We start from the raw sequence: 20,623 nt of genomic DNA on the forward strand, positions 1-20,623 counted from the left end.
AACTGAATATAAAGTGTATTTGGATGTTAAGATGAGTTTAATACTTTTTATGAGAAGTTGAAAAATATTGTGAGCCCCATGTATAAAGATGTGTTAAGTTGAAAAAAGTTGTGGTTCCCACGTGTAAGGAAGTTTTGAGTTGAGATGAGTTTAATAATTTGAGGGTTGTGCATTTAAATGTCAGACTCAGCTTAAAATTAAACTGAACTCAACTGAGTCTTGCAACTAAACGCAGCCTAAGAGACTTTCAAGACGGCCGTGGTGTAATTCTTCTTTTATTTTATTTTATTTTATTTTTAAAAAATGGATGGGAATAGCTAAAACCCACTTTTAAATAATTATTTTAAATTATTTTATTTTATTTTAAGAGATGTCTCCCGCGGGGCGCTCTCTACCTCTCTCTTCCTTAAAATCACAAAGCCAAACTAGCTCGTCAGTCTCTCTCTCCTGAAGCCAGCCCGCCGATCTTTCTCTATCTTCCCAACCAATGTTGTAAGGAAGGAGTTTGGATTTCAGATAAAGAGTATATCACGGAATCGCAGAGAGAAGCTAGATGAGTTTTGTTAAAATATAAAATGAATAATAAAATCTATCTCTTTCTAGTAGTTTAATATTTTGAGAAAAATAGTGATTTCACATGGTATCAAAGTAGATGTCCTAAGTTCAACTATACACTTTATCCCATTTAATTAAATATTCTACGTGCTGGGTCATCCATTGAGGGAGAGTTTGACCCATACATGAGGAGAAATGTTAAGATATAAAATAAATAATAAAATCTACCTCTTCTTATGAGTTTAAACTTTTTGGATAAGCGATTATTTTAGAAGTTTTAGTAAGATGTCTGAAAAATAGGAGAAACTTGAGACACTACAAGGGAAGTCATTTTTCCCGGTGATTAATTTCGCTGGGAAACGTCCTATAAATTGCCGCCCCAACTTTTCCTAGCGATATACATATCGTTATATGTTCGCCGGTATTAATCCTCCACTTCTGATCTACCCTAACAGAAGTAAAAAATCGTTGTTAAAAGATTATCTTTACCGGCCATTTTTTACGCCGCAAATAGTACAAATTTCGCCGCAGTTATGATCTACAATTCAGTTCGTAATCGTTGGGAAAGATGAAATTTGGCGATTTTTTACAATCTCCAAAAGGAATAAAATCGCCGCAAATACACATTTCCAGCATTTAAAAAAAAACGCTGCAACTGACTAATTGGTCTTGAAAACCCAATTGCGTATCAGTGTGTGTGTGTGTCTTTTACATTATTAGTGTAAAAGAGATACCCAAGGATATGATATGTGTCTTTTACATAGTTGGAGTCGGCGATTTTTACTGTCATTATAAGAAAAATTAGAGAGATTAATCTTATGTTTTAAAAATGGATTTAATCGAATAAAAAGCATTGACACCTTAAATTCAGGTTTAAGTGATAAACTTGAATTGTGCTTTTAATAATTGGTTTATTAAGACTAGAGTCGCTCTTCTATTTTCACAAAACATGATAATTATAGAACTTAAACAAAAATACCATTATTTAGTAAAAGAAGTAAGAAGATAATTAAGTTTAAGTAATTAGCATGGTAAGATCACCTATGTTTTCAGTCAGAAACTAACCACTGGGCATTAGAGTTAATTAATTTCATCTCAAATGTTCTTATTACTATTAGCTAGGTAGAAAGAATCATGGTTCATGTACAATTTTTTTTTTCCTCTTTTGAAGTATATATATTATTCATGGGGTTTTATGAAGAAGTGTCGAATACCAAACTTTAAGCAATTGAGAACCACATCAGAGACACAAGCAAGCAAGCATGCAACATGTAATTTGTTGTGGGGTAAAGGGGATGATATATGTACATTCCAGATGCTATGATGTCGATGGCTGATTGATAAAGTAGGGATTTAATGTAAAACATAAAAAATCTGCGGTGTGCAAATTAAAAAAATTCAAATATAGTTTATCAACATCTAATACCCACATCAACACATGTTCAAAATGCAGATATACATGCAAAAATAATGCAAAAAAGGACATGATATCACAACTGCATAGCTAGTGATTATGAACCAAAACGGAAAACAACTACATACTCAAAGACAACTATAATTGAAATTGTACATTGGAAGAGATAGATAGAAACATAAGCAGCAGCAGCAACAACAACAACAACAATTGATTTGTATTGATAGCTTTAACAATATCATTTTAATTAAATCATTGTAGGTTTTAAAACAAAAGTTATTTGTTCGTTAAATCGAGGAAACTAATGGACTATAACCATATGGAGCCTAGCTAGGTAGCTCGAGAAGTAGCTCAGAATACTTAAAGGCCTCATACAATGCATATAATTCTGTCTAAGATGCCTATATATATATATATATATATATAAGATGTTCATGCTTGTATGATCCATACTCTATTTTTAATCCTTTAAATCCTGAAACCACATGGGCAATCAAAAAAGGCATTTATTCATTATGGATACAAAAGAAAGAGTTAACCTACAGTTAATTAATGATCAGCAAAAAAAATCGTACAAAAAATGATTTTATATGCACATTCAAACAAAGCAACATTCTTCACATAAGTCACTTAACTCAATATTAGAAGGTACCAAAAGGGGCCATAAACGCTACAAGAAAAAAGTTCTGTTTTTTATTGAATATCACCCATGAGTTTTGCCAACTGCTAATATCCACAACTTAGACCATCACATATAGAAAAGGCAGATACACAAAAATTAAATCTCAAGGAAGAACATGGGAATGAAGCTTAAAAAGTTATGCATGAAACTGCAATGTAATAGAAAAATTAGACAAGAAAATATACCTGAAAGGGAATATATTTCCTGAAAATTAGACGGCCGACAGGAAAATGAAGCCCAAAAACTTAGCTCTAAGCCAAATATGGAGGTACTGTGCGGTGACTTTCTAGGGGCAGGAAACGACTCGAAAATGAAATGATGCCACCATCAAATGAAAGTCGCGAAAAAACTGGGGTACGAGGAATGTGAATTTGCAAGTGGGTTGTCCACGGAGAAACATGAACTAGGGGAGAAGGGTGTGGGAAAAAGGGATTTCGAAGGTGAACGACGTAGTTATCGTAGTGAAGCCTTCAAGTCACCTTTCGTCCGTCGAAAAATGTGGTGACCGTCTGCAATGGTAGGTGGAGAAATGGGTTTTCTGCTTTTGGTCTAGGTTTCATCAAAGTGGAGAAGAATAAGTGTGGTGGGGGAAAAAGATTGGGGAGAAATAAAGATCTTTTGTGTTTTGGCGCCCACAATAAGTTGCGATAGAATAAAACCTTTTCCGAAGAACAAAATCGCTGCTAATACATAATAAATCGTTGAAAAAAATGTGTAAATGAAGTCAGGCCCAAAATTCAGCATATGGTGTTAAAAACATGCGGCGATTTCTAAATCGCTGAAAATCAGTACCATTTGCAGTGATTTTGTTTGCAACGATTATAAAATTGCCGAGAAAGAACGTTTTTCTTGTAGTGAGAAAAGAATCTCATAAAGTGAGAGAGAGTGAGGAGAGAGGGAAGGGTGTTCTGGCAAAGGGAAACGATAATTTTATTCTGCAATGACACAATCTAGGGGTCTACGGTAAGTATATAGATCGTCCTTTTTTTTTCCTAAGTAAGCAAATTCATAGATAGACTATGTGATTACTTGATACTAGATTCAATGGGGTTGGAGTCCCTAACAATCATCCCAAAATAAATAAATGCAACACAAGTGGAATAAAAAAAGAGGGATTTGGAGCCAAAAATTGGCTCCCACCTATTTTCCATTAAGGGGAAACCGCTTGAAGTAATTTTAGCATAGTTTAATAAATAGACTGTAAGCCAACGACTAAAAGTCACAGTAAGTCGATGTGTGCTGCATTTTTTTTGTCTAGACTGGCTATAAGAGACTTCCACGACCACTTTGTCTTGATCATCAGATAGGGAAAGTTGGAACATAGGAACGTAGAAACCGGAGGATGCGTCGATACGCCGACATAAGACCTTCAATGTCTGTGGAGGAGTGTGTGGTTCATGTGCCACTCTAGGAAATAAGGGGGTGGTCGGATCTGAGAGATCCGAAGCCACTAATCCCAGTGATGCCGCGCGTGATGGTGGCAGACTCTCCTTAGCGTGGCGGCGCATGAAACTCATGCGCCTCTCTTTTGATCAATTTTCTTCTACCGTCCGACAGATCGGCGGCTGAAAAGTCTACTAGCCAGAGGCGTGGTGGTCATAGGGGGCTGGTAGGCTGTAGATCGGCACGTCTTGGTACTACGGACGGAAAATGGCGGAAAAATCGAAAGAAAACACTATAAATAGCTCCAACATTATCCAGACAGGAGAAGTAAGGGAAGAGCCAAAGCTCCAGCCCCTTCTAGGAGGAGGAAATGGAAGGATGGCCGAAAGTTGGATAGAGAGAGAGAAAAAAAATAAAAAACCTATGGAGAGAGAAAGGGAGGGCCGAATGTAATCCCCAAGTATATAAACCATCTATTTCTTATTAAAGGGTGTCAAACTCACTTTTTCACCTAGTGTCTAGCTTATTTCTAACTTATTGATATACTAGACTTAGTATCATATGTTATTGTACTAGTGTTATTATACATTAGTATACATGTTAATATGTTATTATACATTGTTATTATACATTAATATTATATATTATTATACTCTAGTTATTATACTATAGTTATTATACATTAGTATTGCATGTTATTATAAACTTATACATTTGTCTTTATAGTATTATACATTAGTATAATAGTATTACATGTTCTTACTAATTTATACATTACTGTTTATACATTAGTATTAATGTTATTATACATTAGTATTACAATTAGTCTTTATACATTAGTATTACAAGTTATTACATTAGTTTATTATACATTGGTATGATGTTTACATAAGTCATATACTAAACTATTATTATTCAATTTAGTCTATTTATATTATAGTATAAGTATATTATTTTATAGTAATTAGCTCACATTATTGTTGAATTTAACTAACTATATAAGTTATAATGATGAATGTTTAGAAAAATACATATATTTTTATAACATGTGTACAATATCGGAGTTGGTATACCGGAGTTGGAGTCGAAGCGAAGTCGGAGTTGGTCCGACTACACCTCGGACTCTGACTTTTTAGGGGAAAAAAATCCAACTGTCGAAGTCGGAGCGAAGTCGGATTTTCTAATTTTTGCTCAGCCATATCTCTGAGGTTAAAACTCAACCTTTTTATTATGATTTTTTTGCCTTTTAATTTATGTTTGGTTGTTGAGAAAATATGAAAAATTCATGAGCTTTTTATTACAATTTTATTTGGTTTAAAATCGAGGAAAAGAAAGATTAATTGAGTTTTCATTTTGCCTCCCCTTATATCAAACTCAACTGAATAAAGGCCCCTGATTGCCCAAGAAACTATGACAAAATTCATGATTAGTGCGTGGATGCCGTTTATATTCTTCAATTAAAGTTTCTCATCAACCTAATGGAACATAGTTGATTTTCAATCTTTCTTAGTTCATACAACATGATTATGTTCTCTGCCAATTTTGTATGTGGGGCTACAGTGCCGAATTTTATTGCTATTTTTTTTTTTTTATGCAATTTCATGTGTTATTGAATCTGTTGAATTGTTTTTTTTTTTTTTTTTGCTTGGTTGAACCAAACGACCTAGATTGTGGAGATGAGATGATGGGGAAAGGGAAGAGGAGATGGGAAGAAGGGAAGCTGAGATATTGGGACGAAGGGAGAAAGGAAAAATTCACTAACCTGGGCACACACCATAACACACATAAGTCTCATATGTGTTAAAATTCTATTGGTCGGTGTAAAGGGAAAAAAACATCCGACTGATTTGAAGCATTTCTCTTTTTGATGGCCCGAGGCATTGTGCCTTTTAAGTGCGTTTAGTTGGCAAAATAATATGTTAGAAATGAATTATTATTATTTCAATTAGTTATTATTTTTAAAGAATTAATTGAGAATTATTAAATAAAGTAATACTAGGTACATGTTTCAAATAGAAAAGTTTTGTGCAAACCTTTTGTAAAAAATGGGTTCTACCAAAAAAAAAATAAGATTTTTTTTACATTATTTATGGTAGGATCCATTTTCTTTACAAATAGATTACGCGGGGTTGTTTATTTAGAACTTATACAAATCATTACTCCATTAAATAATTTTTAGGGATTAATTCAAGTGATGAAAACTTTGATCATGATAGTATGATCCGATGCTAATTAAAAGATGAATTAATAAACAATCGTGCTTATTGATCTTAGAATCACCAATGGGATGTTATCATGACAACAAGCAAAAACGAGAATGAAGTTAATGATCCAACTGAAATAGAATTATTGTTTATGTTTAGAGGCCTGTAATGGTGTGTCCACCAAGGTATGCAAGAGCTTATCGAAAGTGATTCTTCGCTTATGGTTGAGGAACTTAAAGCTAAAGGAGAATCCATGTCCTTATTGGGGAACCTCATTACCAAGATAAGGCAGCTGCTGAAGACTTTCAAAAGCTGCAAAATGCAATAATATCTTGCGGGCGTATATATGCTTGGCATATGTACATGCTCTTTGTGAAGTCATATGGTCTGATAAACATTTGTAATAATTTTTATTGAAAGAAGATGTTTTGCTATAAAATAAATAAATAAATAAACAAAATGCTTTGGGAGAATTATTTCGTGCAAGGGAATGGAGGGTTATCCCCATTATGACACCCATGTAAGCATTGAATAATTCTTTTAAGTTTTTCATTAATATATTGAAAGTAAGTGTTCTTCTATTTGTAAGTTGGTATGTAGAACACATCATTAATTACATGGCAAAATCTGATTTGTAAAATTCAGATTTTAAAATCTTCTATTTCAAATCAAATAATGTTATGTAAGCGTTTTATTAAGTGTATTATCCACACTAACTTATAAATAGAATTTTTCTTGATAGAAAATTTGCACAAATTGATTTAGTTAGGCATCATAATGGAAATCACTGTAAGTCGTAACAATGCCCTTACATCTTAAAACAATCTCTAATAATTTATTGTGACAAATAATCATATATATATATATATATACAAGTGTATAATAATTCAATTAGTTTAATAAGAATAAAATAAAATAAATAAAAAATAATAATTTTAAATAAAATAGTTATTTAAAACCATGCAGAAATTATTTTAAACGTAAAAAATGGCCTGCCTTAGAGCCGGACACACACAGTGCCTCGTGATCAGCCCCAACGAAATTTCGTTGTGTCGAGTCTTGGGCCGTGTGAAGTTTTTTCACCTACATTTTTCTGGAGTACTCGGATCTTACTGTTTGTATTCGGCCTTGCCGTCCAAAGACGGACGGTACTCAATATGTAGGACTTTGAAACTTATAAATAGGCACAGAAGGGAACTCTTAGAGACAAGCACTACTACTACTAACACCACAAGGCCTACAAACAGAAGAGAATCAATCTGTTCAAACAAAGCGTCTCGATCTGATCATAATGGCCTCTACCCAATTCATCTTCTTTGCCATTCTAGCCATTCTTGCCCCTTCAATATTGGCCAAAGATATTAAAGTTGGTGATGACAAGGGTTGGACTATTAACTTCGATTATCAAGCTTGGGCAATGGGAAAGGAGTTCGTTGTTGGTGATAAACTCGGTAAATTAGCTCTATAAACTCTCATTGTTTGTGTCTTTTACTTGCTATTATGTTGGGGTGGTATGGATTAAGATTTGTGTCACGCAAGTTACGCCAATTTGTAAAGTCTTTTTTATAACTTTCTTTATGAACTAAGTATTTATTTATTTTAGAATTATCTTTGATATACAATATAGTACCAATCATTTAAGTTACCAATTCTAATCGATTTGGATCTTAGAAGACTAAGTGAGATTATACCCTATAGTTAAAAAGAAAAAAAAAAATTGTATATGTTTTCCACTATAATCTTATTGCTCATGCGGTAGAAATCGACTTCTTCGGTGCAGTTTTCATCTACCCACAAGGAGACCACAATGTCATTAAAGTGGATGGCTCTGGCTTCCAACAATGTGTGGCACCGGCTAACGCTGAACCCCTGACCACCGGAAATGATGTGATTAACTTGACAAGCCCGGGACAAAAATGGTACATCTGCGGTGTTTCCAAGCATTGTGAGAGTGGAAACCAGAAGCTTGCCATAACAGTGGCGGCTGAGTCTTCTTCTTCTCCTCTACTAGCAGCAATGGGAAGTGTTATGTTTCTTGCTATTCTGGGCATTGTTATGATGTTGATGGTTTAGTCAAATTTGTTTGTTGCAATACTTTGCTCTTCCAAAGTATTGGGTAACTTCTTGAAGTTTGGTCTGGTCATTTTGTTTTCGTGGTAGTGTTTTGAATTCGAAGTTTTGAAATTATTGTTTTGATCGGAGACAATTGTTCTGTAATCCGCATCTTGAATTACAAGTCATTTATTTTTTGAGTTCAATTAAAATATCCCAATTCTATATCAATTTATTACATTTCACCATATCATGCAATACTAAACTAGAAGATCATTCTATATATACGAGCGTAAACAATAGTCAAATTTGCCTTTAATGGTGTGAAATGCGATATGCGAAGTAGAAGCTGTTGGGTGTGAAAAACTGTGAACCTCGGATATATATATGTGTGTGTGTATATATATATATATATATATATATATTTATTTATTTTTTTTGATAGTGTGATCTTCGGATTCTAGTTACAAGCTGTCCATCTTCATGTCCTTTTCTTTCATTTTTTTCAAATTAATCGCAAAAAGTTATAAAGCGAATGAAGATCCGCTCCATAAAATATAAAAAAGCAGATCGAAGATAGACCACCATAATTGAGTGAGGAATAAGAAGATGATTGATTAATATGACATGAGAATACGATAATTATATGATAATTATATCGATAACAAATTTTCTTCTCCACCCTCTCTCTCTCTCTCTCTCTATTTAAATTTCAAAAAAAAAAAAAAAAAACAAAAAAGTGATGATAATGATAACAATGAAAGTATCTTCCAACTGTAGAATTTTCAAATTATACTGAAATAGAAAACACCGTACATATTAAAAATAAAAATAAAAAAAAGGAAGGGAGGAAGCAAGGAGGTGGAAATCGTGGGAGGAAATCTAGAATGGGTCGTTTCACAGAGCTTGGTGGGCAACACCGTTGTCTCAGTGTGGCAGCGACAAACCTGGTGTTGTGCGGCGGTCTGGGCTCCCAAAGTTCACGGTAATTCGCATCCTTCATTCTGTTGGTATAAGAGCATTAGCATTGGATTGATCATCTTATTCTTTAAATTTTGACTAATTTGTAACTTTTTCACTTTTAGCTAATCGTTCAAAACTTAAAATTTACATTAGATTAGTCATCATACTCTCTATAATAATAAAATATTATTATTTTTTCTTATTTATATATTTTTAATTAATTTATATTTTATTTTTATAATCTTCAATAACCTCCAACAATCATATTCATTTTCATTTTCACAATGTAACAATCTATAATATAATAATCTCATATGTATATAGATGATAAAATCTCATATGAATAAAAATCTCATATCTATAATATAATAATCTCAAAAAATACTTTTGAATTTGCTATAATTCTTTTCATATTTGAAAAGAAGAATATATTTAATGTAGTTATAATTTGGATGAAAATAATTTAGTTAATTCAATGTGGAGCAAATATAGATGATATTTATTAAATTTAAAGATGAAAATGTATTTGACTAATCTAATGTCAATGCTCTAAGACCGGACTCATGATGTGCAATGTAGAATTTTACACGTGGCCAGCTTTCATTAAGTGCTGTTAAAGCCCCAAGGACAGACCGATCGTTCCAAATAGGAACTTATTTTCAAAAAATAGTTAAAAATGGGGCCAAAGGCGAATGAAAAAAGATAAACAAATTTAAAAAAATGGGTAAATACATCATATATTCCGCATGCTCTATTAATCCGAGTCATTTTATTTATTTTCTATTTTGGGAATTTTAGATTGAATAATATGGGCAATTAAATAAACTTTAAATTATAAACAATGTTTTGGAATAAAATAAATTGAGCTCGCTTTTTTTTTTTCTATCAAAACTGTTAAGAAGAATTTCTAAATAAAATAGATGATAACTATCTTACAGGTTAATTGTCGGTCTATATTAAGAAAGAGAGCAATGTTATACTTCATACTATCATCTTATTTTTATCTCATTATGTAAGATGTGTCAATAGTGATAAAGAATATTTATCATTCTATTTTCATCTCACTATTTACAAAGTAGGATGAGAGTGAGATGATAGTATGGTGTATATAATTTTTTTAAGAAATAAATCCTAATGGAATTAGTACTGATGTGATAACTAATGACTTTTATTTTTTTCATGTGGATCCCATATTTATTTACTTTTTTCAAAATGAGTATGCGGCATTTACGTACTCTATGACTGTAAATATCATATTTGAATATTTAATTGGTCCTTGAATTCTCTAATTTTTAAAATTTTAAATTTAAACCCCAGCTTCATGGGTTTTAAGAACCAATTAACGTGTCCGGTTCATTAAGATATTTCTTTCCCCCAAACAAGATGAATTATTATATAACTCTTAGGGATTAAACATTGAATAAATTAGGAGTAGGGGAAAAGGCATAAAGTGGACACAAAATGTTGAATATCATTTGTCCAAATAACATCAAATTATTTAAACCAATAAATCTTTTAAACATAAAAACGGCCTGCCGTAGAGCCGGATATACAAAGAAAGAGCCTCGTGAACAGCTCCAACGTTAAAAGTCATTGGCCGTGTGAAGTTTTTTCACCTACATTTTTCTGGAGTACTCGGATCTTACTGTTTGTATTCGGCCTTGCCGTCCAAAGACGGACGGTACTCAAAATGTAGGACTCTGAAACTTATAAATAGGCACAGAAGGGAACTCTTAGAGACAAGCACTACTACTACTAACACCACAAGGCCTACAAACAGAAGAGAATCAATCTGTTCAAACAAAGCGTCTCGATCTGATCATAATGGCCTCTACCCAATTCATCTTCTTTGCCATTCTAGCCATTCTTGCCCCTTCAATCTTGGCCAAAGAGATTAAAGTTGGTGATGACAAGGGTTGGACTATTAACTTTGATTATCAAGCTTGGGCAATGGGAAAGGAGTTCGTTGTTGGTGATAAACTCGGTAAATTAGCTCTATAAACTCTTGTTGTTTGTGTCTTTTACTTGCTATTATGTTGGGGTGGTATGGACTATAAGATCTTCTAGATTTGTTAGATAATTTTACGTTAAGTTCTTAGAATCATATCCCTTAGTCCAACTAAATCTCTTTTTATGAACATAAAATGTTAAACTATAAAAATATTTAAAACAAATTTATAAATTGGCGTGACTTGATATGATATTTTAAATTATTTTTAACGTGTCTTGCAAATCACATCAATTTATAAAGTCATTTTTTGTAACTCTCTTCATGATTCAAATAATTATCTATCTTTGAATTATATCTTTGATCTACCATATAATACCCATTTTTTGAGTTACCAATTCTAATCGATTTGGATCTTAGAAGACAAAGTGACGTTCTACCCCATAGTTAAGAAGAAAACAAGTGTATATGTTTTCCACTATAATCTCATTGCTCATGGTAGAAATCGACTTCTTGAGTGCAGTTTTCATCTACCCACAGGGAAACCACAATGTCATTAAAGTGGATGGCTCTGGCTTCCAACAATGTGTGGCACCTGCTAATACCGAGCCTCTGACCACCGGAAATGATGTGATTAACTTGACAAGTCCGGGACAAAAATGGTACATCTGTGGTGTTTCTAAGCATTGTGAGAGTGGAAACCAGAAGCTTGCCATAACAGTGGCAGCTGAGTCTTCTTCTTCTCCTCCATCAGCAGTAATGGGAAGCGTTACGTTACTGGCTATTATAAGCATCATTATGATGATGATGGTTTAATCAAATTTGTTTGCTGCAATACTCTACTCTCCCAAAGTATTGGATAATTTCTTGCAGTCTAGTCTGGTCTGGTCTAATCATTTTATTTAGTTTTCGTGGTGATATGATAGTGTTTTGAATTTGAAATTTTGAGATTATTGTCTTTAATTTGGAACTACTATTTTGTAATCCTGCATTTTGAATTTCAAGTCATTCGTTCTTTGAATTCAATTAAGATATCTCAATTCCATATCAATTTATTACATTTCATCGTGTTACAATATTACGTACGAATAAATTAAGAAATTGTATATTAGAAACACAAATAATCTTCACAATCTCCTAACACTCCACATTTTTTTTTTAGTTTTTATTAATTTTTTCTTTTATTAAATATTTATTATATGAATAATAAATAGAAAATTTAAAATAATTTTAAAAAAAATAAACTAAAAAAATATTAAAAAATTAAAAAAATTTAAAAAAAAATATAGAGTGTAGAGTGTGGTGGAGGTTATGTAGCAAAACTCTTAAAAACAATAGTCAAATTTCCGTTTTTAAGCAAATTTGATCGCAATCCTTATGGGTTGTTTGACTCAAATGGTAAGAGTATTTCCCTCCAATTCTAATGTTTAAATCATTGGGTACTAACAATTTATAAAATCCGTAGACCAGAGGATTTTTCATTGAATTATCTAAACTTCTTACCGATAACCTATGCAGCCTTGAAATTAGTGGAAGACTTTGTTCCGAACACCCAAAGCCAATCAATAATAATAATAATAATAATAATAATAATAATAAGTGAAAATATAGAGAGAAGTTATTGTTAGAAGCAACCATTTTACACACGTGATGTAGCATCATCTAAATCACACATTTTCCAAGTCTAAAATAAAAAAATAAAGAATTAAAAGCAACTATATAGTGAATACAAAGTATGCATTGTTACAATAATTTCTCTCTAACATTACTCTAATAATAATAAAGCAAAGTTGATAGCACTTCAACAATACGTTAGCGAAGGTAGCCGCTAACTTACGAGGGGTAATTTGTTGGGTTTTCGAAGTTGTCCCCGCTAAATGAGAAAGAATAGTCTATAAAATCCTAATAATATGGTGGAATCTATTAAAACATTTCATCTAATTATTTGCATCAATTTCCCTCAGAAAACTAAAATTAAAATAAATTTTACAAAAATCCAAAAATTAAAAGCAAACATTTTTTTTTAAGAAAATGTTAATTCAACCGATAAAGTAACGGCTAAAAATGACCGATTGAGTTTTTAATTTTTGATTTTTGATTTTTTTATTTAATGTTTAAGAAAATGAATATTAGTGAATTGATTTTTTTTTTTAAATATTTAAAACCGTATAAAAATTATTCAAATAAAAAAAATAAATACATTTACAGTTATCACACTTTCTTCGATTAAATCAGTAGTACTGTCACTTTTTTTTTTTTTTTAGTAAAAATTTTCAACCCAAGCTTACGTTCTCTGAGCCTCGTCTATTTCACAAAATCCAAAACAACAAATCTCAACAAAATTTCACCATGATTTTAAACTTTTCAAGAAAATCTTGAATCCGAACGTCGCTTTAGTTTACACTGAAAGCTAGAAAGGAAAGATACAAATTATTCGATATTGTCCCTCGGCATCTCGACAGCAACAACGTGCAAGGCCAGGATATAAAAAGAAACTGCATGCACGAGGACAACAGCGATTTCCAACTTGGGGGAAGCAGTAACATTATTATAAGACCCCCAGGCCACAACACATACCAATCTCCAATTTACAGCATACTATCCGTCCTAGCAGGCAGTCGACGGAAGAAGTTGATAGGCGCTGAAGGTGACCTGTGGCGAAATCTCGGATGCCTCATTATGTAGAACCCGGCCAAAGCTGCCACCGCCTGGAATGGTGTCACATATAACACTAGTGCAGCTACAAGGCAGAATGTAACAAACATGGCCGTAGCACGCGGATCTCGCCAACTTAATAGATTCTGAATTCGCTCCCCCTGAGTTGCCACATCACCAACCACAGTCTGTATTCGACCAGCCACGCTCCTCAGCCGATCGTACCTCATTCTCACCAGCTCTGGGCTCCTGCTCGTAGGGAATGTGTCAAATTCCTCATCTAACTCATCAGGATGTACCACCTCAGCTTGTGAGAGCTTTGTGTTCATGTGGGGAGGATATCTTGGCCGGTACCGGATGTTCCACACTCCAATCAGAAACATGTACAGGAAAACCGTGGGTAAAATTAGTTCTGGGAAACAAACAAGCATAAGAAAGAGGACATGAACTAGCACTGTCGTGATAGGATTCCTCCACATGCAGATATCACCAAACCATTTCCCAACAGCAAATAATCCTGAGAAAACTGACATTAGCCTAAAGAAATTTGCCTTGCTTCTTCGCATGCTCCAAATGTGTGAGTCTGCATCTGACATGTATTCCACCACTTCCTTTCGAAGTGGAGGCTCTGCTCGACCTAGCCTTGCTGCCACTATGTTGACAGCTTGGTGACGTAGCATGTCAAGCTGCATTAGGCCAAAAGGCCTTACATAATGCATTTTTGGTAGAAGTGGTCGAGAGTATAGGTAAAACATGTTCACAAATGAAGTGCATGAAAACCGTAATGCCAAATGCAATTCCCCCATCTTCTTAACACCGGTAGGGTGAAGAACCAGCAAAGGATAAGAGTGCGTATAAATCCGGCCTGCTTCAAGAGTTGAGATACGTATGCGAACCTTCCCAATTTTGAGGTCCTTGTTACCATTTGAACCCTTTTCAGCAAGCTGGCTGTTGTCAAATACACATATAGTGAGAACTGTAGCTGGATCAAACACCTCCCAAGTGTACTGCTCATTATATTTTGGGCTAAGGTTGTCAACAATGGTGCGTGTCCTGACCCATTTGTGAGCATACTTTGCTACACAATATGTATCTGATGTGCCCCTTCCTTCTCTTGTTTTCATGGGGTGAAGTCCAGCAGCGTTCAATATTCCAAGTTCTAAAACTCCAATTGGTGGCTTCCAGAGCTGCTTTGCTGTAGGGCGGAGATCACTGCTGTAATGAGTTGACTCGTCAAGAACATGGTATCCTCCATCTAGACATATTCTTAGATGGATACGGCTGGAGAACTTATCTTTTTTCAACTGATCTACGTCCACAGCAACTGGCTTTTCTAGGTTGAACCAACGTGAAGGGATCATACGATCATCAGCACGCCTGTCTACAGAGTTCAATGGTATGATGACCCTTCCAATGATTTCATCTTTGCCAGGACCTACACGATCCTCAACTGATAGGACCAGATGATCTTCAAAGGGTTCAGCAGCAACAAACAAAAGGTCCTCATTCCAAAGAGAACTTAAAGTCCGAGCTTGAACAGTTTTGGTTTTCAAAACCTGGTTACCTATCTGTGCTTTAGCATACACATCTGGGAAGCGATTCTTCTCCGTTGCAACCAAGTCTTGTGCCTCAATAATGTTGACACGGACATACCACAACCGTGGTGCATGATAGACTTTTGAACGTATCGCAGCAGAAGCAGCTGGAGTGCTATCAATAGGTGTAGCTGCATCAGAATGCCATGCATCAGAAAAAGCCTCATCTGCTTGGGTGCCTATCCAGACTGCAAGCATCAGCTCACCCTTAATCTTCTCTCCCTTCTTATCCTCAAGACGATACCACTCTGGAGCAAGAGGGCTATCTGGTGGAACTCGCAATGGAATTTCATTGATATCAAACCTAATAAGGCCTACAAAGTCATCTTTGACGAGATCCTTGTCCTTAATCACAACTTCTAGTACAGACGCTTGCATCCGATCCTTTGAAAATGCAAACACCTGATTCCACACTGGATTTTGCTGCTTCTCAAAGTGTTTTGTAATCCCCTTATAATTTCCAATTTTCACTTCAACAAATGGATCAAGACTCCCTGTAACATCCATAGCAGGAAGATCACGAGCCTTAACAACTCGTACATAGAGAAAATGCATTTGTTCAACAAGATCATAAGTACTAGCAGTCTTGTCTCTGTGAATGATACGGCCCCCAACAACTCTTCCACCACCAAGGAAAGGGCTTGTCTCTTTCAGTGCATACTCAACGGGTTGCGACGATGATGCAGAGTACATGCGTACTAGCTTTGGAGGCTGTGGTTCCATTTTCATTTCCTCAGCCCTATACTTGGGTGGATGAAGGGGATCTTCTGGAGCAAAAGATTGACGATGATGGTGATCATTTGGGTTAGGGAGATGATGGAAGGTGTGTCTTGACTCAGCTTTGTTGTTAGAGTGAGTGCCTGTGGCTGCACTTGGCACCGTTTGGGCATGCACATGATTTAAGTTTGGATCCTTATTTGACAAGGATTCAACGGCGGGGATTGGAATTGAGGAATTTATGGATGGGTCATCAGTAATATAAACTTTTAAGCCGAGCTCTCCCCTAACACGTGAGAAGATGCCACGCTTTTCCAAAGGGTAGTGCAAGACAACAGCATCAGAGTAGGGAACAAAAGAAGTCCCGGTGAGACTAATCTTCCCAAGGAAGGACCTGGAGCTGGTATCCTTCACATTATTGTAGATATAGGCATCAAGAGTGAGATAGTACAAGTTGGAAGGATCGGATATGTTGAAGTAATAGCTCTCATTCCAAACTGGGTTGAGGTCCTTCTCTTTGATGGTGGTACGGAACTTTTGGCCATCAAAGTTGAGCTCCACGAATGCACTAGATGAACCAAACCCATCTTTAGGCAAGAGATTGTGGGCACTTACCACATCTACCCCTAACTTAAGATTGCTCATCATGCCGAATAGTCGGGTGGGGGTTGTTGGAGAGAGAGAGAGAGAAAACTACTGGCAAGACGGTTGATAGTTACTGGTACCTGCAAAGGAGATAACTATAAATATGCATGAAAGTACCAGTGAAACATCACATCTAATTTAAAGTGGTATAATCAATTTACATATGAAATAAAACATCCAACTCTAAGAGCAATAGATGTTCTTGCAAACTGAATAATAAAACAGAAAGTGATGAAGCACTTCAAAATTGCAATTAAAGATGTGGACAACCTTTCTACATGTGACCTTCTGAAGGTCCTCAAATTTCATGCATCTTACATCCAATGGAAATCTCTCAGAAAGTTCATTAAACAGAGATGGCCACGCCCATTTATCATATTTCAGAAAACTAAATCAGATGTCAGCAGAATGAATTGAACAACATTCCTTGCAATGAATTGAAGTTCGATTGTTTGGCTACAACAACCAACCAAAAGACTTGGCAAGAGGCTTGAAATCAAGAAACATGCAGCGAGGCAAATACTTAAGAGAAATCATGCAAATATACAATAAACATGATATATCATTGTCTGCCATCAAATTGACCCTGAAAAAGACAATTTGAAATAGATTCTACAAAACTCAACTCAACTCAACTAAGCCCTGAATTCAACTTACTATGGTCAATTACAACCTATAAGCCACATCTTTTCTTATAAGTTCCGCTTGTCACATTTGGCCTCTCTTTCACCCTTTACTTCCTTAAGGTAGGCCAAAAATGATGTGGCAAAAAGAAAACAATGGATGCCTTAATCTTTGAAAATGTTGGTTATTAAGCAAAGTTCTCATAAATAGTTCAATCAAAATTATTCTTAATCTAATAAAAGAGCTGGAAGAAATACCAATGTATGCAACTTCGGACATACACCAGAGCTTGCAAGCACAAATTTCACATTCCCTAATAAAAAAATCAAGAGCATGTTTGCATATAACAAGATTTTGAGAAATTAGACAAAATTTTGAGGTATTTTCAGTTATGTCCCTGTGAAAGTGGTGGAGTCTATTGAAAAGATGTTTGGAAAGGAAAATGATAGAGATTAGTGTTTTTAGTGTTTGCAAAAAATGAAGGGGTCCACTTTAAGTATAAAAGTTCTGTGAGTATTTTTTGGGTTTTTGTAAATGCGATTATTAATTTTTGGAGTTTTTACGAGACTAGTGGGGTCCAATAATAATCATATGAAAACTTTCTTGGAGAGACGAAAAAGTATTTTTGGGTATAAACACGATTGTGTTGAAAGTTGAAGGAAAATGATTCTTTTATTATTAGTAAACATAGCCCAAGCTACATTGCCAAACTTAAGGATTATCAACTTCTACTCAACATCAAATCACGAAAAAAGGTCATCCCTAGGTCAAATGATTTAGCCACAAAAAGATCTTACAAAAGTAAATACAGAAATTGACATGACTTCATGTGGTACGTTAGATTGTAAAATTATTTTTATTGTAAAATAGATCTAATATATAATACAAGTACATGTCAGTTTGAAGACACGTTTTGGATGGATCAGGATTCCCTACACTTTTATGAACCAAACACTTTTTACAAAAGAGAGAGTGAGAGAGAGAGATAGTGCCACAGAGAAAAAGCCAAACCCAGTTCCTTTTTCTTTATTTTTGCAGACAGTGTCTATTGAATAATTGGTTAGAAAGGACACAAGTAGCTAAAAAAATAACCACCACCAACCAACTCAGTTATATCTAATAGAGGCAAAACAGAAACAACATTTTCAAAAACCAAACCACATAAACCACAATCTCACCTCCTTGAAACGAGCAGAACAGGAGGAAAAAGACAAACATGAAAAGGACGAGCTCTAAAGCACCCTAAAACTTCTTATCTTTCGATCTGGTTCTATTTTTTTTTAATCGGATTTTATAAATTACAAGTAGTCGAAAATTACACGGAAAACCGATAGCTAATCTACTAACTTTTAGAACACTTAAAGCGAAAACTAAACTGAGAGAGCAAACAAGACCAATGCCTTTATATATATATACATATATATATATATATATAAAATATATAAAACATGTGCAACATGCCGTGGTAGAAGGATCTTAAAAGTATTAAGCTGATTATTATATTAGTACGACGCTACACTTCATAGCTAAAGATCCTTAAAGCCCGCTCCACATGCGAGGTTTACAAGGGAGATTCCTCTGAATATATGAAGAAAAAAAGGACAAAAACACAAAAATGAAGTCTCTTAATCCGTTTGGTTGGCGAGAAAATGCAGGGGAAGAAGAAGAAATTACAAATAAAGATAAAGATGCACCGAGTAACGGAGGTTAAACAAGACTGAAAGGAAAAAACTTTAACGTTACAGATCGTTCAAAGATTTACGAACATTAGTGAATATAACACACCAAGTAAATTAGGAGTAAATAAACACGTCATGTACAGAGAAATGTCATAGTTCATTGCTCAGAAAAAAAGAACAAAAAACAAAATCAGAAGCTAGCCTTTTTATTTCATAAATATTTAACAGAAAAAAAAATGGAAAAGTGAAGTCAAGTAGTTTAGAAAGAATTCAAAGAACAAAAAGACGTAAAACAAGCAGAATCTAATCTTTTGGAGGTCGGCATAAAAGGTGATACTTTGCAGAGAGCGCAGGAATTAAACGGGAAAACAAAAAAGAGTTACCTTCTTTTGGCTAGGCGTCAATATTTTTCCGCCATTTTCAAGTCTTTAGAAGATATCAGCCTAGCGAAACTGAAGCATCAAGCTCAGGGAGAGAGTTATGACCGAGAGGCAGAGCACGCAGAACGAGGAGTCAAATGCAGTAGAGAAAGCTCAGAAAAGAAGAAAGAAATACAGCTACAGCAATGAAGTCAGAAAGAGAGAGATCTATGCTTTTTTCAGCAGAGAGGTTCGACTTGTTAAATGACGTTAATCGTGACCGTTCATCTCCAAAAAGATAAATCTAATTACGTAATTTGTATTTAGTACTTTTTTCACTTGTGAGTCAGATTATATTTGTCCACAAAAAGAAAAGTGACATTTTATTGATTCAAAGAATAATTTTTTATAATTTTTGGCTTGGAACGTAGACTCAACTCAATATAATTTTAAACTTAATGTGATATTTAAATATTTAATTTTTAAATTATTAAATTTATCTCAATTCAAAATCTCTTTACACGTGAGACTCATAACTTTTATAACTTAACACATCTTTATATACGAGATTCATAATTTTTTTCAACTTCACATAAATATATCTAAACTCATTTTAACATTTAAATACATATAAATTTATTTTAGATGAGATCCACAAAACTTACTCTAACATTTCAACTTATTACTATTTATAAAAAACTTAACTCATCTTAACTCACTACAAAATTTTAGTGTATAAGTTGGACATACTTTGAAAAAAAAAAATAAAAAAATAAATGTGAAATCCATACAAACAAATTCAAAGTGCGAAAGATCCACCCACTATTTTGTAATTTGTTTGGCTTTGTTTGTATGCTTGTAATATGCTACTTAATGCAGCTAACCTTCATTTATAATATCGGATGCTTTCTTTAAAAAATAAAAAAATAAAAAAACATTTTTTTCTTTTTAATGATTATATCACTTTTTTTTAAGAGAAATAATATTTACAGTCGTGGAGTGTGTAAATATCGCATAATTTTTTAAAAAAAATGTAAATAAATATGATACTCAAATGAAAAAAAAATTTAATCGTAAATTTTACTCTTTTTCAAAGTGATTGCACTACGCTTACTAACTTTATGACCGTATGTAGCATTACTCTAAAA

General features: G+C 34.0%; 3 protein-coding genes across 3 annotated transcripts; 2 read left to right on the forward strand and 1 right to left on the reverse strand.

The window, feature by feature from the left end:
- Window positions 1-7,529: 7,529 nt before the first annotated feature.
- LOC121235995 (blue copper protein 1b-like) lies at window positions 7,530-8,434 on the forward strand. The gene is made up of 2 exons (XM_041132473.1): window positions 7,530-7,689; window positions 8,019-8,434. Exons 1-2 carry the CDS (start codon window positions 7,530-7,532, stop codon window positions 8,309-8,311), a joined length of 453 nt encoding a protein of 150 aa, XP_040988407.1. The 3' UTR covers window positions 8,312-8,434.
- A 2,643-nt stretch (window positions 8,435-11,077) lies between these two features.
- Window positions 11,078-12,017, forward strand: LOC121235535 (blue copper protein-like). Its single transcript, XM_041131881.1, has 2 exons — window positions 11,078-11,237; window positions 11,725-12,017. The coding sequence occupies exons 1-2, from the start codon at window positions 11,078-11,080 to the stop codon at window positions 12,015-12,017; spliced, it is 453 nt and encodes a 150-aa protein (XP_040987815.1).
- Window positions 12,018-13,576: 1,559 nt separating this feature from the next.
- On the reverse strand, window positions 13,577-19,674 carry LOC121236107 (FT-interacting protein 7). The gene is made up of 2 exons (XM_041132608.1): window positions 19,500-19,674; window positions 13,577-16,893 (listed from the first exon to the last, which is right to left on the reverse strand). The coding sequence occupies exon 2, from the start codon at window positions 16,814-16,816 to the stop codon at window positions 13,790-13,792; it is 3,027 nt and encodes a 1,008-aa protein (XP_040988542.1). The 5' UTR covers window positions 16,817-16,893; window positions 19,500-19,674; the 3' UTR covers window positions 13,577-13,789.
- Between the last annotated feature and the right edge of the window lie 949 nt (window positions 19,675-20,623).

Source organism: Juglans microcarpa x Juglans regia, chromosome 6D (genome assembly GCF_004785595.1).
Source record: "Juglans microcarpa x Juglans regia isolate MS1-56 chromosome 6D, Jm3101_v1.0, whole genome shotgun sequence".
NCBI classification, from domain to species: Eukaryota; Viridiplantae; Streptophyta; class Magnoliopsida; order Fagales; family Juglandaceae; genus Juglans; species Juglans microcarpa x Juglans regia.

Excerpts from the sequence above, each read along its gene's own strand:
- LOC121235995 (XM_041132473.1), top strand. The coding sequence starts at position 7,530 with ATGGCCTCTACCCAATTCATCTTCTTTGCCATTCTAGCCATTCTTGCC. Across the intron at positions 7,690-8,018 it reads CGTTGTTGGTGATAAACTCG|TTTTCATCTACCCACAAGGA; the intron begins GTAAATTAGCTC and ends TCTTCGGTGCAG.
- LOC121236107 (XM_041132608.1), bottom strand. The coding sequence starts at position 16,816 with ATGATGAGCAATCTTAAGTTAGGGGTAGATGTGGTAAGTGCCCACAAT.
- LOC121235535 (XM_041131881.1), top strand. The coding sequence starts at position 11,078 with ATGGCCTCTACCCAATTCATCTTCTTTGCCATTCTAGCCATTCTTGCC. Across the intron at positions 11,238-11,724 it reads CGTTGTTGGTGATAAACTCG|TTTTCATCTACCCACAGGGA; the intron begins GTAAATTAGCTC and ends TCTTGAGTGCAG.